The 17,657-nt window shown below is 52.6% G+C and overlaps 2 protein-coding genes across 2 annotated transcripts; both read left to right on the top strand.

Moving 5' to 3' along the window:
• Window positions 1–10,058: 10,058 nt before the first annotated feature.
• PLICBS_004146 (uncharacterized protein) lies at window positions 10,059–10,559 on the top strand (the record flags this gene model as incomplete). The annotated part of the gene is made up of 1 exon (XM_065600445.1): window positions 10,059–10,559. One exon carries the CDS (start codon window positions 10,059–10,061, stop codon window positions 10,557–10,559), a length of 501 nt encoding a protein of 166 aa, XP_065456517.1.
• Window positions 10,560–14,025: 3,466 nt separating this feature from the next.
• On the top strand, window positions 14,026–15,291 carry PLICBS_004145 (uncharacterized protein; the record flags this gene model as incomplete). Its single annotated transcript, XM_065600444.1, has 1 exon — window positions 14,026–15,291. The coding sequence occupies one exon, from the start codon at window positions 14,026–14,028 to the stop codon at window positions 15,289–15,291; it is 1,266 nt and encodes a 421-aa protein (XP_065456516.1).
• Between the last annotated feature and the right edge of the window lie 2,366 nt (window positions 15,292–17,657).

Below are 17,657 nucleotides of genomic sequence, written 5' to 3'. Positions count from 1 at the left end.
CTGCATCTAACCGCTCGCACGTGCAGTAAGTATATCAGAGACAGTTCATCCATTAGCGTTCATTCAGCGGGCAAGCCATGTCGGAGAAACCAAGACGCAAACGAAACCGTGAAGCAAGAAAACGAATCCACCTTGATTGCCGCGAAGCACTGGCTTCACATATCAGTAAGTGTTACGTCACCAGCGAGAGCCACCGGCTTACGACAGTAAGGACACAAGACGGGATACGCAATCGAGCCGGAGAAGGTGAGGTTGAACCCGACTAGGAGCGATGTATACGCCTGGAACTTCCTGCCGGAAGCAGCACATCTCTTTGCCAAGTGCCTGAGCAAGCATGGTGTGGTGGCCTGCCAGCAGCTGAAGTCTGGGATTGGTCGTAGCTTTGAAGCGGTTGCGACACGCTGCCAACCGCGGCTAGGGCTTTCGTCGGCAGTTTCAGAGTCCTTGCCGATACTTAATTCTGACCCAGCGCCAGTTCAAGAAAACTTGGCAAGCTCTTGCTGGATATACGAGGAGGGGACGGGGATTACCCAGAGAGGTGAAGAAGCCTCCGAGCTGGTTACGCTGCAAGGCGAGGTTTCTTCTCTAAAGGAGCTGCTATCCAGCTCCAGAAAGAAGGTGGAGTCACTTGAGAGACAACTAAGTCAAGCGTTAGCCGCTGTGAGCTCGCATGAAGCCTCGGAGTTCAGGTCCCATCTTACTTTGGGCCAGATTGCGGAGCTTGTCTCTGAGCTGCGACGAACTGATGGCGACGGCTACTGAATATGGCGGCTCCTATCGCTGGCAGGACAGGAATACCCCATCCAAAATAAACTTGTCATGACAATATTTTGTAGAGGGAATCTGATGCATTCGCTTCCCCATGGACTGACTTACTTCATCTATTTGTCTCGGTATAGCTTCCTTAGAGCCCAAGGGCGAGGCACATGCCAGCAACATTGCACGCGTGAGGAGAGAGTCCATTAACTCCGATGCGTAAGAATGAGAACACCCTAAAGATGGTGCAGGCATCCCGCTCCTGGTTTAAGAGTCAAAAGGTCGCACAGTCGCAGGTCAAGGTTTCCTGCCCGGCGGTGATATTATGAAGCTTCATGAATGCCGTTGGCGGCGATGTGGACGTAACGAAGTCCAAGGAATTGGTTTGCTCAGTTGACGTTCGTTGAAGCAATTCGATCAGAAGATAGACACATGAAAAGGTCCGTAGTATGAGGCTTTGGTCGTGTTGAAAGGTCGTCCATGCTATGTTGCCATGCCGTACAATGCAGTTCCACTTGATCGGATCTGGGTACAATGAAACCGCAGCGAGTCCCGCTAGAATTGGGACAGAGCATGCGGGAGAGCTGAAGCCGATCCTGGATCACTCTGTCACGTATCGAGATCACTCGTCCCATGGCAGCATCATCGCTGACAACACCCTCTTTCCGTCTCTCACAACGATCGTTCCTGGCGACACACTCTCCTCATGCTCAGCTCATTCTCTCACACCCTGCCGACACTACATTTGGACAACACCCACTTCTCGCTCCAAGTTAACACCCTCTTCTGCCAGCACCCTCTTCTATTCCCCCCTGTCGACGCCACATCTGGACGACACCCTCTTCTCGTCCCCTGTGGACACGACATCTGGACGACACCCTCTTCTCGTCCCCTGTCGACACCACATCTGGACAACACCCTCTTCCCGTCCCCTGTCGACACCATCTTCTCTCAGCACCCTCTTCTCATCCCCTGTCGACACCACATCTGGACGACACCCTCTTATCGTTCCCTGTCGACACCATCTTCTCTCAACACCCTCTTCTCATCCCCTGTCGACACCACATCTGAACGACACCCTCTTCTCGTCCCCTGTGGACACGACATCTGGACGACACCCTCTTCTCGTCCCCTGTCGACACCACATCTGGACGACACCCTCTTCCCGTCCCCTGTCGACACCATCTTCTCTCAGCACCCTCTTCTCATCCCCTGTCGACACCACATCTGGACGACACCCTCTTCTCGTCCCCAGTCGACACCACATCTGGACGACACCCTCTTCTCGTCCCATGTCGACACCACATCTGGACGACACCCTCTTCGTGTCGACACCATCTTCTCTCAACACCCTCTTCTCATTCCTTGTCGACACCACATCTGGACGACACCCTCTTCCCGTCCCCTGTCGACACCATCTTCTCTCAGCACCCTCTTCTCATCCCCTGTCGACACCACATCTGGACGACACCCTCTTATCGTCCCATGTCGACACCACATCTGGACGACACCCTCTTCGTGTCGACACCATCTTCTCTCAACACCCTCTTCTCTCAACACCCTCTTCTCATTCCTTGTCGACACCACATCTGAGCGACACCCTCTTCTCGTCCCCTGTCGACACCACATCTGAACGACACCCTCTTCTCGTCCCCTGTCGACACCACATCTGGACGACACCCTCTTCCCGTCCCCTGTCGACACCATCTTCTCTCAGCACCCTCTTCTCATCCCCTGTCGACACCACATCTGGACGACACCCTCTTATCGTTCCCTGTCGACACCACATCTGAGCGACACCCTCTTCTCACCCCCTGTCGACACCACATTTGGCGTGACGCCCACTTCTCTCGCCTGCCAGCCCCAGACGACACCACCTTCTGACGAGACCAATCTCTCCCCTGTCCACACCGTTTCTGGCGACACCATCGTTTCTGAGCACAGTGATTTGCACGCCGCTTTGCAACGTCTACGCGCAGCCAAATCCAGCTTCGCCTGCATTTGCGCGCTCAGATCCTTAGAGCGTCCCTCTGTTGCACCCTACTTGGCAGAGCCACCAGCTATGTAGACGTCCATGCGGGGTATGCTGCACTTTGCGCAAGTATACGTCCGTTTGGATGGTGGCATAAACCCAGAGACACCGTTCAAAGGAATTGTACATGTACTCAAAAGCTACGAAGTGGCGTGGCCATAAGACCTATGCTATCTCGCCTCACTTCAGCGGGATAAGAGACAGGACTATTCATCTCTGAGGTACAACTACCCACGACGCAAATAAACACGTTTATAGCCGTCCGCCTTTTCTCTGCAACAAGATTGCAACCCGTGTGGCGCTGGTGTGGAAAGCATGTCTAGAGGCCTGTCCTGAACCAAAAGCTGAAGAGGGTTCCGTCGTATCGCAGGTTAGGTCTGGTAGAAATCCGGGCCGCTGAAACAAAATGGGCTCTGAACGATCTATACGCAGTCAGCTACCCGTTGCTATTACAACGGACTGTGTTTCCTACTCTCAACTACACGATGCCTTTCATCTGGCCCGTGATATGCTGGGACAGTGGTAACGGACGACAAGAGCGGATCCGCCGCCCCAATCTTAAAGCCGGGCGCAATTGGTGAAGGCACGGGCGAGGAGGGTATCACCACAGGACCGGTTCTATGGTCGCCGTACGACAGCAGGCGCCGCTGTTGAGCGTCTGCAGGGAATATGGCGTCGTTGTATTCGGATTGCCGTTGCCCAGCTCTCCGGTTTGCGGCTGTGAATGCCGAGGTCTGAAGCTGACTGGTTGATGGTTTATATCTTGCCTTCGATGAAAGGGACATAGCATTGCTCTTTCGTCCGATTGGCGTCTTCCGTCTTAGCATTGGAAACACGAGAATAACTCCTGGCCTCGCGACGGCTGCCGAGTATATGTAACCATTGCTCGCCAAAATTGCTTTAAATGGCTGGCCGAAACCGACCGCATGGCTTGTATTGATATCCACTCCTCTCATATGGTACAACACGCATGCTCGCCATATCAGCACCCCTAAAACATGACTAGATGCAGCCTACATTTCTTCTAGTGCCAAAGCTTCCTCTAAGAATAGAGTCTCGACGGCGACGGGGCCTAGATCAAAGGGCGCGTGAAGAAGGTACGCAAGGTGTGACCGAGCCACCGTGTGTATGATATCATCCCACCGATCCTGGTCCCAGAACATCGTACCCCAAAACCCGAAGTGATCGGCTAAGAATAGAAGTTCCGGCCCCATAGCCAAGCCCCCAGGTGCATCATCGAGGATATCGACATGCTTTTCGTTGAGCGTGCGCCAGGACCGGAAGGCAGTTTCGTCGCCCTGCACAAACGGGTCGTATTGGCAGTATTGAAGAGGCCATTGTCGTGATTTGATCGAACGCAGTATTTCTGCTGTCGTGTCGAAGAACACACCACCGGCTTCAACATGTGTGCCTACTGTCCTGGGCCCAGTTCCCTTTGCCGTAAGCGACTTGGACCCGCACAGAAGGTAGTGTACAGCTTCCAAACCTGATGCCAAAATGCCTTGTATTGAAGCATCTGTTGGCGCGCTGTTGCCATTCGTGACGTGGAACCCAGGCGGAGTCTCGCTTTGAGTGCGGGAATAATGCCGTCGGACTGCACGCTCAAATACACCCATGATTGCCGCAACTTGATACATCTCCCACGGGGCCATGAAATCTCGCCACATGCAATCCAAATCTCCTTCCAGAGAGCCGGCAAGCTGTCCGGTGTTGTCAATAATTGCCGGGCGATTGTGCCAAGCCATAGTCATGATGCCAAACAGATATATAGCTTGCTGCACCCGTGTGCTTTCAGCCGGCGAAGGGTAGCGGAAGCGAGCCGTGCTATACATAGGATACACTTCCGTGACTCTGGAACGGTCTTCCATGACGAACTGGCACAATTCTCTCACGATCGTATTGAGGTAAAGTATTTTCCTGGTCGATGATGCCGCCAGGGAGTATCGGCAGTCAAGCTTGCGGCAGCGTTCTCTGACAGCGGGAAGGCTCTCAACGCTCACTCCAACGCTCGCTCCAGTTGCCGGTACCTTCGTACAAGACTCTCTTCTGCTAGAGAGAACTTGGTGCACAATCGCATGCATGTAGAGTCCCGGGCCTAGCTTATTCTGCAGGACTTGAGTCGTTATGTAGTTCTCCCGCCCCAAAAAAATCCTGTACAAAGCAGTGTGGGCTACAATAGCGTTTTGTAGCGAGCAAAAATCCGGCAGTGACGCCAGGCATAATGCTCCAATTTCTGGGGGAAGCGTTGTAAGAGACATCGTTTCGCATTGTCGGCGGCTTCAGGGAGAAGGCACGCTCAGCGAGCAGTTAGTCCCAAGAGCTTTTCAGGCCAGCAAGTTGCAGGTCGCAACTTATGCGATATACAGGCGGTACTTTGGGGTGCGTAGACAGACGTGGCTGGAAGGCGCTCTTCATTGAAAGGCCTGCCAGAATAAGGTGTACGGTTAGCCTCGTGGGGGATAGAGTACTTATATGTCGTGCGTGGTTCGTCCCGCTGTTCACGTTGTACAACCCTCCAGGCTGCCAGATTGCCAGATGTCCAAGTCGGCTCGCTTACCGTGCCACTCAGCCCTAGCTCAGGGCTCTACAAACGATTGGAAACGCAACTATGGTGACTGCGATTCTAATCCAATGCGCACACGCGAGGTAGGTGAATCACAAAGAAAGGTGATGTCCAACTGTAAATGTGGCGGGCCTAGGGTGAATATTCAGGTGCTTACATCGTCGACGGGATATCGGCCAAGGATTATCATGCACAGGCGGTCTTGCAATACATGAAGTCTTCCGATACATTGCTAACAGCATCACAACACCCAAATGGATATATTAAATCTCTGAGGAGGCTTTTCGTATGTCGGCAAGTGAACAGCTAAGTTTCCGCTTCTTAGATTGACTTGTGCCACTACTCTGGGCACGGTCCAAGTTTTCCAAGCGACTACATAGCATTGATATGAGCTGCTCATGCTCCTGAATTGTACATGCCAGAGCTTTCAAGTCGGCCTCTTGCGACTTAATTAACTCGTTCTTCTCGCAGAGTGCTGACTTGTGATTGTCAAGTTCTCTTTCTAGAACTTCCTTGCAAACCTGTTCGCGTTCTAGATCTTGCGAGGACCGGAGCGCAAGATCCTCCAGCGCTTGATTCCGCAGTTGTGAGTCTGCAAGCTGCGTTTCGAAGAGGCGGCAGAGTTGCTCCCATTTTTCCAGCCCATGGGGCTTGTTAGGCCAATCGCAGAATGCCATAACCTGGCAGTTTTCAAAGCTGCTTGCACGAGAGCGAGGCCTGATATATCATCTTCAGAGATTGTTTAGGGCATCCGTAGAGCAGATTCAGGCAGTGATGTAGCCATTCGCTTCTCATTGGCTAGACGACTTATAGTACTGTATGAGACCATAATCTACTCGAACAGCTCTTCTGCCCTGTCGTACTGCTCTTGCGGTACCACTCTATCGAGACAGGCCGCGTCCAAGTACTGTTGATGATGCGCCACTTTCTCGATGACTGTTCTGAGTTTCTTTCCCTCTTCCTGTACCTGACCACTAAGAGTTTTCCGCTCGACCTTCAACTTATTGACCTCGTCTTGAAGCTTCCTGAGAGACTGCCGGCTGTCTTCTTCAATTTGCGCAAGCTTAAAAATGTGGTCGAACGTCCCCAAGCACTGGACGTTTTCCGCAACTGGGAGAGCGGCTCCACTCTGGAATTTGTCCATCAACTCGTCTAAGGCATTGTCGTACACTTTGAGAGTAGCAAGAGCGTCCCGTAACGCATTCATGCTAATTCCCGCGTCTGTGCCAGCGATTTCAGAGCTGGCTTCAGTTCTTGAGAAGAAAAAGAGACCTAGCTGGATGGTCGCGGAACCTCTGAACTCCATCATTCGCAGTGGTTTGGCGGCCTTGACAGGTCGATACACTGAACCATCTAGCGCACTCGTGCCGTGTAGGATTCAGACTATATTCGGCTGCTTTCTGGAGCACAATGCCCACTGCGCAGCCATATTGCGTTGTGCTGCAGAGGACCGATCAGAAGTGCAGCTGTATAGGAGAAGAAACTGGACTACCTACTTAGGGTCCCATTCCCACCTCCGTCCCCGCCGGATGCTGCTATGTAGATTCTCACAGACACCTACATGCTTGGAACGCCGAAGTAGAGTGCTACCAGCAGGATTGATTGGATTACCGAAGCAGTAAAATACTCCGGTGGGATTACGAGATCACCTCTCATTGTCTTGCTACATACGTTCACTAAAGCTCTGCTTGCTAACCTGCGTTTACAGTACAGTAATGACGAGCGTTGGAAACATTATAGTAGGGAAGTTATATTCTTCCCATGGTGTGAGAGAACTACAGTAGGCACTAAGCCTGGTTGTAACTAGAAACCTCTGGGTCAAACCGTCGGTCCCTCGCTGACACAGTCCAAACAGTCCACGGCACGTTCTATCTCTGCAGTAAAGGCCGTCTCGCATGTGGGTCAAGGCTTACGAAAGCTTGGTAATCATCTATCTGCATGCCGTCTCGGAAGTACTTGGAGGCGTAGTTCTCAATCATCAGACGCTCTTCGGGCAGTGAATTTTGGAGCAGCTTTTCGCAAAGGCCGGCTGCGCTCTCCAGGTCTGTGTGTAGCTGCGACCCGTGGTGTGCGAGTTGTTCGCTTATGCAGCGAAGCATTTGCTGTCGTTCGGCATCGTTGTCACGCAGCTTGACACGCGCAGGGACAGCGCATAGTAGGACAAACCTGCGCAGGCCCCAATCCTGCCGCAAGCTGCAAAGATCGTTCCAAAACTGTCCTTCTTTCTGCCTCTCTCTCATATTTTCCATTTTCTTGGCTGAAATCTTGCGTTGCGCTCCTAAACATGCTCTGATTGCTCTTCGAACCGCCGTGTCGCCTTCCAGGGTTTTTATCTTGTGATAGTACAAGACGCAGCAGTATCTGTAATGAAGGACACTTGTGATATTGCTTTTTGAAACCAACGACCATAAAAGAGCCAGCGAACTTGCGCTAGACACGGTGTGAGCCCGACTGAACCTGGTTGCTTCGTTCAGGATGCCAAGTATATCTCTTCGATCAGTGCTGGCTGCGTTGCTTCGCTCCTGGAGCTCAGGTGGCTGGCTTTGCGTACTGGGGGAGGACGGGGGCGGAGTACTTGCGTTACTGTCGTTTTCTGCATGATTTGTACTTGAAACCGAGTCCTGTATGCTGTCTTCTTGTGACAAAGGGGGGGTCTGCAGATGATCAAGACCTCCCCCGCCTGCATTCACGAATGGGCTGTTGTAATTCCGCATCAGTTCATCGCTCATGTCGCCGGCTATCCGATTCTCAACCGCAGCTGCAGCTGCTAGATTTATATTGTGCATGCTTTCCTCAAATTGACTTGTACTTAGAGCGGCCCTTCGATCCCTGGCGATCCACAGGTCATTGTCGGTGGGATCTAACTCATCACAGAAAATTTCAACGAGTAGTCGTATGCGGAAGTGTGACTTGGTAGCGTCGAACGTTTCCTGGTCTGGACTGGGGCATCCGCGCAACAGACATCGCATTTGCAGCAACATGGCTAGTCCCGATTCTGAAGCTTGCAAGAGTCTTGGAGCCATCCTCACTGGTCTGGACAGGGTGTCGATGAGCTGCGGTGCTCCTGAATCATTTCCCACCCCACCAAACCAGTGTATGCAATCAATGTAGGCCGCAGCAAAGGACCAGCAGCCGCTCTCTTCCAGGAAAGGTGTGAAGGTGGGGTGATCAAGCTGACCTCCAGAAAGTGGAACTGGTTCCGATGTCAAACGGCGGACAGGTTCTATAGCTTCACCAAACTTGGAACGCAGCAGAGCGAGGTATCTCGCCACAGTCTCATCGCTTATTTCAGTGCCTGTAGCCGATTGTTCGCTGGAAAGGTCGGCAGAAGACAGGTCATGATTTCGGATGAAGTCCACCCACGCCTCTGAGACCGGGGCCAGTGGGTCACCTAAGCTCCTGGAAATTGCTGCAGCTGCATTCTCCGGCACATTTTCAATCCCCCAATACTTTGGGTACCGCGACTGTATGACTCGAAATGCTTCTATTAGCACCTCCAGAGATCTGTTAGAAAATACTTCAACAGCTAGCAGCCTAATTTGGGTTTCCATAACAGTCAAGGTTTGCGAGGTCTTGTCTGGTCCTCTAATGTCTACACCTTTTAAATAAGAGCTTGATCCTGTCGATATTGAAACGCTGGCGGAAGAAACGGACTCTAGAATCTTGACGGCGTAAAGCGCCATATATGGCATTCATGACAATATGATGGCCCACCCACTACGTACAGTACAGTAGTTATGGCTGCGTCTCTGGTCGTCAATTTCTGCACGTGCTTCCGTCTTGCGCTGCTGTAAGGTATTCTGACGCAGGATCCTGACGCAGGATCCAATTGTGTCACAGCTTAGTGTCTTTCCATTCTGTACTGTAAGGTGCTTTACAGTATTCCCACAGCTCCGCAGTGCCGCCATGGACGAACCTACCTGCCGTGGTAAAGAGGCTGCTAGATCATACTTTGCAGACTTCGAGCCTACCAGTAAAGGGCGAGCGAGGGTCAGTCATGGCGGGGTGAAATTTCTATACATGGCATCCTTCTCATGCAGAAATGCTTGAAGCGGCACGGTGGTAACCTTGTACCAACGCCCAGAAACTGAGCTTGTTAGTCCAGAGCACAATGACGATCGACAAAATTCCGGCCATCTCTGCCGACAATGAATGGCCCCTCTCAAGGCCGTTATTGTCGGCCGCGCAGAATACTCCGTTTTCCCTTCCGAACCCGCCCATATGATTGCGGCAACAATGCCCCGCGAACATGCTGCCCACTTCAAGCCGTCTAACCCCTTCCCGGCTAACATCGTGGCCAAGGCTGGAGCTGAGCTTGACAACCTCGCAGCTCTGCTGGAGAAAGAGGGTATTCGAGTTCATCGCCCCAAAGACATCGATTGGCTGAAGGCGGGCGGGTATACTGGCTCCATGCCGAGGGACGGTTTAATGACAGTCGGCACTTCGCTCATAGAGGCGCCGTTTGCCTGGGGCTGCCGTCGTAATGAGATACATTTGGGATACTCGGACATCTTAACGGAGCTCATTAACTGTAATGGCCCTGCTCGCATATGTCGCGCTCCGGTCATCTTAGGTCGCGATACCTTGTACGACGGCTTTCGCGATGACGACCACCTAAGCGAATCCCATGGCCAAGAAATTCGCACCGATAATCATGCTGCTTGGGCTATCAACAATTCCAGGCCAGCCTTCGATGCAGCCGACTTCATGCGGTTCGGAAAGATCATACTTGGCCAACTCAGCAATGTCACAAATCAGAGGGGCGTAGACTATCTACGCGCCATCATTCCTCAAGGGTACACAGTCGAGATCCTCGAGACAAACGACCCACATGCGATGCACATTGACGCAACCCTCCTGCCACTCCGCCAGGGTATATTGGTCTACAACCCCGAGCGCGTCACGGAAAAGGAGCTTCGCCGACATGCCATCTTCGCCGATGAGCAGTGGGAGCTGCATCCTTACCCGTTCATGCCAAAGGAGCGCGAAAGCTACCGTCCCCCTATGTATATGTGCCCGCCGTGGCTGGTGCTCAACGCTCTGAGTATTGACGAGAAACGAATTCTGGTCGAAGAACATGATACCCAGTTTGCGAACTGGCTGAAGGAAAATTTCGGGATGGAACCCATTCTTTGTCCGTTTGAAAATGTCAATAGTCTCGGCGGTTCATTTCACTGCGCCACTGTTGATCTCGTAAGAGCGGGATAAAGTTGCGGCTACGACCCTGGCTGGACCTAGTAGCCCTTGATCGATAGGTATTACCTGGAGAACAACGCATGCATTCCTCCAACCTTTCACATCAACAACGTTGCTGGTCAGAGATGGACAGAACACATCACGATCAATACACTTGGGCAACTGCCCTCACACCCATTTCCTTCTACAGTGACGCCTTTATGCTGGTATCCACACCGTACGTCTGACACGATAATACTACATTCACGCTACTGCTCTTCTGTTGCAATTCAAATCTCGTCAGCATGTCTGTGCGGGATGTGTCAGTACCACTGTCTCAGACAAAATCCTTGGAAGTCTGACTGCCAACAACAGCTGTTTCATTCGAATAGCGGCAGGTGTCAGTCCCACTTCAGATGGGCTGAATCGGCAGCCAGGATAAGCTTGGACCAAAATATGCCGTCAAAACTTGGACCAAGTACTGTCGGGAGACCTTCCCAAAAATTGGTCGCTCAGCTGGCCACTTTCAAGGTGTCGTCGACCGGTGAGGGCGCTACAGGCCGAGTTGCATTAATCTAGGCAGAATCAGGAAGCAGCGTCAAGTAACTGCGGACGATCGACAAGGATCTGATTTCGCGGCCAAGGTAGATATGGGGCTCGCGGATGCAACAGGCAGGGACCCCACCGCCCCCCACCGCACGGAAGCTGTAATCCATTTGTGGGAACATTGTTCAAGGTCTCTCCCATCGGAGGAGCCTCTCACGAGAGCGGTCTTGGCCGTACTTGTAGAGCCATCCGCTCTGCATACAGCCAACGTCGACCCCCACATGGCCATGTAAAATTCAGCCCGATGAGAGGTCAGCGCCCTTATGGTCTCGTTCCATTCCTCCATCCTACGTCATGGAGTCAGTAGAAGGCATGTTAATAGGCCGCACCGAGCCACGGTACCTGATGAACATTGGGCTGAGACCCATCAGCCACCCGTCCTCGAACGAAGTGCAAGCCGCAGACTGTGGACATTCTACGCCGGAGGAAATCTTCCCGCCTACAGCCATGGAGCCGTTGGGCGAGCTTATTAGTCAGTATCACGGTTGAGACAGTGTCAGCCTCCTCCAGTCCGCCCATGTCGTTGTTGGTTTTCCTTGTTGTTGACCAGCCCGACTATAAAGACTCAAGTTCCTCTCCTGCAAAAGCTACGGGCAATGGTCGAGTCCGATTTCCCTGATTCAGCGCCAGCAAATGCTACGACTTCACATTGGAACATGGACAACTATTCGCAGGTGTATCAAACCTATACGGCACTCCACAAGCCGGACTTGTATCAAGATTCTGAACGACCCGACCATCCACTGGCGAACATCTGGCCAGAATACATCAGTCATACGGCCTCACAAGACAAGTACTGGGGATATTTGACAATCATTCCCGAGATCGCTCGTTTTCAGGTCCTGGTTGTCGCCAAAGACTCAACAGCACCCCGCGATTTGCCAGCCAAGGTGATAGGACGAGCCAATGCCATTCCATTTTACCGACCAGTCCATGAGATTCAGACGGGTCAGCTTTCAACGGAAAGCGGAGGCGACTGCGACTGCTTCGACACTCTTCCAGACGGCGGCATGGACGATGTGCTCCGACTCGGAGTGGAGCACTATCTTGGCCTAGGACAGAGCAAGGATCACAAACCGAATACGCTCTCCGCACTGAGCATTGCGGTCGATCCAGATTGGAGGAACAAGGGTGTTGCGGGGCTACTACTCCAGGTCTTGAAATACCTTGCGAAACGTGCGGGCTTTGGAACTCTTGTTGTGCCTGCGAGACCCACTCTGAAGCATTATTATCCAGACGTCGGCATAACCACGTACATCTTATGGGGGAAGGATGGCACACCACAGTCTTCTTTCCCAGATGCATCAAATGGTGGCAAGCCATTTGATCCATGGCTGCGTAAACATGTGAGCCTAGGGGCCCGACTGGTGCGCGTTGCTTCCTCTAGCATGACGGTTGAGGCTGATGCAACGACTTGGGCGAAGTGGTTAGGAATCAAGACCTTCAACAAAGGTCTGGAAGGTGCAAAGAGGGAGTTAAATGAGTCGGGGCAGGAAGACTTGCTGATAATCATTCCTCACGGTCTAGTACGGTTACGCTACTCGCCGTCAACGGGCAGGGCTCGTTATGTGGAGCCAAATGTGTGGATGGAGTACAGCTTATAATAGTAGGCCGCTCGTTGTCATCTCAGAACCGCAGCGATGTTGGACATCGCGAGCAGGTGTGTCCATCTGGGTCCCCCTGTCACCCCTAAAATATTATTTGCCGTGTTGCCTCATATCCCACCTGCCTGCCCGATCACTTCAGGGTGCTCGACCTGGAAAGTCGAAATTGGCGGGAGGAAATTCTTTCTCTAGCCAGTATCAAGTTAATTACATGTCTAGGAGCCATGCTAAGGTTCAATTTCGAGAAATGCAATCTCGTACCCCGGCATTTGTTCTTAATTCCCGTGACGCTGACGTCGTGCATTGCGGGTGGCCAAGTTCCACGCAATTAGCCTTTCCGTGCTGATTGCAAAGTTTAACCAGACGGCTGCTGATGCTAGTACTTACTTACCTGGAATAGAGTACAGGGAAGCACGGCACAGATGGAAGACGGCACGGGTGGAAGACGGCACGGGTGGAACACGGCACGGGTGGAACACGGCACGGGTGGAAACAACATCAAACCGCGGGCAAACAAAACCTGTGTCAGGGAGTGAGGTTGCACAAAGGGGTGGAACCCGGTACAAGGATATGGATTCGGAGGATTGCATGAGTTGGAAGTACATGGACAGGCAGTGTGGCTCACGCAGACACACCAATACACACACACCCGAATTTACACAATCCTCAGAGACCAGTTCCGTGTTAGAGTGGTGGAAAGGGGTGCCTGGAGGGTACTTGGGTGTGTGCCGAACCTGACGGCTACAGGCTTATGGAGGCCTATGCAATGTGGTGAAGGATATCGCACACTGATAGATTGACGCCCATGTGCAATTAAAACGGCGCTAAAGTATGCGGCAATCGGATACAAGGATAATTGGTTGGTGGTGGTTGGGCGTAGGGTAGAGCATCGACTCCCCCGCCCACAAGAACTTGAGGTTCAAGCAATAGAATCAACAGTTCTGGCCTCATCCTTGACTACGGGAACCCCATCGTGATTCGAGTGCTGCATCGTCAATCTAACTGTTGCACAAGTGGGCGTGCATAACTCCACTTGCACCGGATAAGTGCATACAGGGGCGTGTAGCGAGATGAATGTCTCAGTGGTTCACAGACGAAAAGGGACCGCGAAGATGGCCAGAGAATGGACAGAACACATCACGATCAATACACTTGGGCAACTGCCCTCACACCCATTCCTTCGAGAGTGACGCCTTTAATGCTGGTATCCACACCGTACGTCTGACAATTAAGAGTCTCATTCGCTAGCACGAGCAACTGCGCACCCAAGACGACATACGGAAGCAACAATGGCGTCCACGGAAGTCACGAAAGGAACGACGCGTCTCCGGTCGAACAGAGACTGGGAGGTGTGGAGCGACAAGTTCATGATGAAGGCCATAGACCTGAACGTCTGGGCTCTGGTAGATCCAGACAAGGACGAAGAACCAATCAAACGTCCACTACAACCAGACTTTGCTGACTACCCTCGAAGAGTCCATGGAACTGCAGCAGCGGGATCGACGCCGTCAGGACCGAAATCATCAGCCAGACGGCAGCGGAGTTCTCAGACTCAAACGTCCGAGACTGTTGACGATGAAATCCAGGTGATCAGTGGAACGGAACCTGAGACGGAGTGGGGCCACGACACACTGCGAGCACGAGCCTACCACGAACTTACAGCTCGAGACCGAGACATATACGACCGAGCCGGAAAAGACTACGATCGAAGATATCAAACGTTCAAGGACCAGCAAGCAGCCCTATCCAAACTGCGGACATGGGTCATGGACACGATCTCCGACCATTACTACACAACGTGTTGCAAAGGCGAGGCATCGATGCGCATCTGGTACAGCAATTTGGAAGAAGACGCCAACGTCGACACCAGGCGACTACGGTCGGATGCTCGTGAGCGATATCGCGCTGTCCTGAAACCACTGGCGACACCTCCAGCGGACTTTGAAGCGTGGATCAACCAATGGAAGGAGGCGTTCGCGTACGCGGTGAGCAAAGATGTCTCAGACGTCCAGAACGCGGACGAATGGCTCGACGATTTGGTTCAGGCAGTCAGGAAGATCATGCCGAACTGGGGATCAATGTTCAGAGGTGACCACCGAGAAGAGCTCGACGACAACAAGCTGAGTTACCACGAAGTGGCAGCATCGCTACGAGACGAAGCTCGGGACCTCCGCATTTTGAGAAAAAGTACCAGTCGCGTTACCAAGGGAGCTTTTGGACCAACATTTGGGTCAGAGGAAGCCACAGAGGAGTCAATCGATCCGAGCGAGAACCGCAGAGCCAAACCGAAGCCCAGGCAAGAGAGGCAGCAGTCAAGGACAGATGCTCGCAAGCGAAGTAGGACCTTCACAGAAGACAACTGCCCGGCTTGTGGCTCAAGGACCCACACCATCGCAAAATGCTTCTACATCAACAAGAGCATCGCGCCATCGACGTTTAGGGAAAACCCTATGATTCGTTTCGCCATTGAAGCGCGAATGCAGAAAGACACAGCATTTGCAGAGGAGGTCAAGCGCCAGACCAAATCCAAGGATGAGGACGATGAGAGACATTGACCCGTGAGGGGTGTTGGCAAATGTGCGGCGACATTCTATACCGGCTACACGCCACACACCGCATTTGCCATCACCCATTACCCACTGAAGAACTCAGCAATCTTGGACTCTGGATCGACTATTCACATTTTCAACACAATAAGCCGATTCAACAACTTTCGTGCCGCACCGGCAGGAGACTGCGTTACGGCGGGGAATCATTCCGTCCCCATTCAAGGCTACGGAAATGTGGACATCGACATACAGGGCCCGAAGGGACACAGCTTGCTAAAGCTGCGAAATGTGGCGTTCTGCGAGAATTTTGCTGCGAATCTGGTGTCGCTTCGGCAATTGCAGAAGCATGGCTACTGGTGGGACAATCGGCCAAACCAGAACTGTCTCCGCACGCATGATGGGAGAGTCGTCTGTGAAATCCTGGATCGTCACGACCAGTACGTTCTTGAGCACATACCAGGAGATGTGTCAAAGCAAGCATTCTACGCAAGACGGAACGCATTCAATTCGCGAACTGGAAGAGCGCCGGCGAAGGCAGATGCAAGAAAGTGGCACCTGCGCTTAGGCCACCCAGGGCCCCAAGCACTCGAGCACCTCGTCAATTGCTCGACTGGAGCAAAGATCAAAGGCCTGACCACAACTGAGTGCGACGACTGCGCTATATCGAAGGCGAAGCGTCAGATCAGTCGCAAACCACGATCGACAGAAAATGCACCAGGTGTACGACTAGCTGTTGACTTTCACGACTTCCAGCACATCTCCCAAGGAAGACAGCACATCATGCTGGTCACAGACCGGTGGTCCGGATACATTTGGGACTTTTACCTGGACGATCGCTCAGCAGAAACGATTATTGAAGCATTCAAAACTCTATTCGGCATCCTCGAGAGACGATTTAACTTCAAGCCAAGCGTCATCGAGTGCGACAACGAAATATACCAGAGGAAGTTGCAAGTGCGCCAGTTCTTGGAGTCTCTATTCATAATCATCGAGCCCTCAGCCCCGGAAACACAGGCCCAAAATGGCGGCGCTGAACGCTCGGGGGGTGTAATCAAGAACAAGGCGCGCGCAATGAGAAGCGGAGCTAGGCTACCGACCTACCTCTGGGTCGAGATCTTCCGAGCTGCCGTATACCTATACAATCGAACGCCAAAATACATCTACAGGTGGCGCTCACCCTACGAACGATTGTATACGTTCCTAGCCGAACGTGATGGGGTACCCTGTGAACGAAGCAAGCCGGACCAAAGACACCTACGTGTCTACGGGTGCAAGGCATTTGCAATGACCAGGGACGCGATGCGGCACTCAAATCGCCTGGAGAAACTGAACCCAAGAGCATGGATTGGCTATCTGGTTGGCTACCAATCGACAAATATCTACCGAATATGGAATCCGAAACTCGGCACTGTCATTTCAACGAGAGATGTCACATTCAACGAAGATGAGTGCTTCAGCGGAGACCTTGCAGAAATGAAGGATGATCTGCGTCATATGAGCCGAGAAGAACTCATGGCTATTCTTCGAGACATTGAAGAACCAACAAGCCAGGCTGATGTACAGGAGGACGTTGGCGCGGAAGATGACTTAGTGTATGGTGCGGATAATGGATGGAACTTTGGTGTAGTCCAAGGAGTGGATGAGCGGAGCAGGGAGAGACGATCTGGGGTGCCAAATGCACCACCAGGGGTTGCCGGTCATGATGAGCTGTTAGCCCATGGCGCAACCAGTCCTCCTGGAGTGCCAGATGCACTGACCGCGCTTGAGCCATACCCTCGAGAAGGAATCCGTACAATGGGTCCTTCCAGGGAAGAGTTTCACATCTTACCCGAGATCGGGGCTCCTACAAGGCAGGATGCCAACTGCAGGGAGACGTCCCACAGTTCGCTACCTGATACACTTGCGTGGGAATGCCCCGAATCCAGAAAAGCTGCTGGCACGCAATTCCATCCTTATCCAACCCCAGCACTGTCAGAATCCTATCCTGCGGCCCTCATGGCATCATGCTTTGGCGTCACAGAAGAAGATCCTCAGATGGGATCAGGACGCCATAGTCACACTGCAGACATGGATATCTGGAAAGCGGCATTTGCCGCTGGCCGACATGCCGCCGCAGTAGGGACTATTGACGGCAAACCTGTAGACAAAGCCAAGCTCTATCGCATGCTCAGAAAATCGGAGAAACGACCTGGAAGGACCAGCCCAGTCAAAGGTGAACCCATTGATGAAGAGAACCTGCAGCGGACCTTGGCGGAACACAAGCCGCTCCACCGGCGACAGATGCCGGCCCTCCCGAGATCACATCAAGACGTGCTCAAGCATCCGTTGAAGACTGCATTTCTTGAAGCTGAGGGGGCACACCTCCAAAGCCA

This window comes from Purpureocillium lilacinum (assembly GCF_023168085.1).
Source record: "Purpureocillium lilacinum CBS 284.36 DNA, scaffold_3, whole genome shotgun sequence".
In the NCBI taxonomy this organism is placed as follows: domain Eukaryota; kingdom Fungi; phylum Ascomycota; class Sordariomycetes; order Hypocreales; family Ophiocordycipitaceae; genus Purpureocillium; species Purpureocillium lilacinum.
This window is presented reverse-complemented; position numbering and strand designations above follow the sequence as displayed.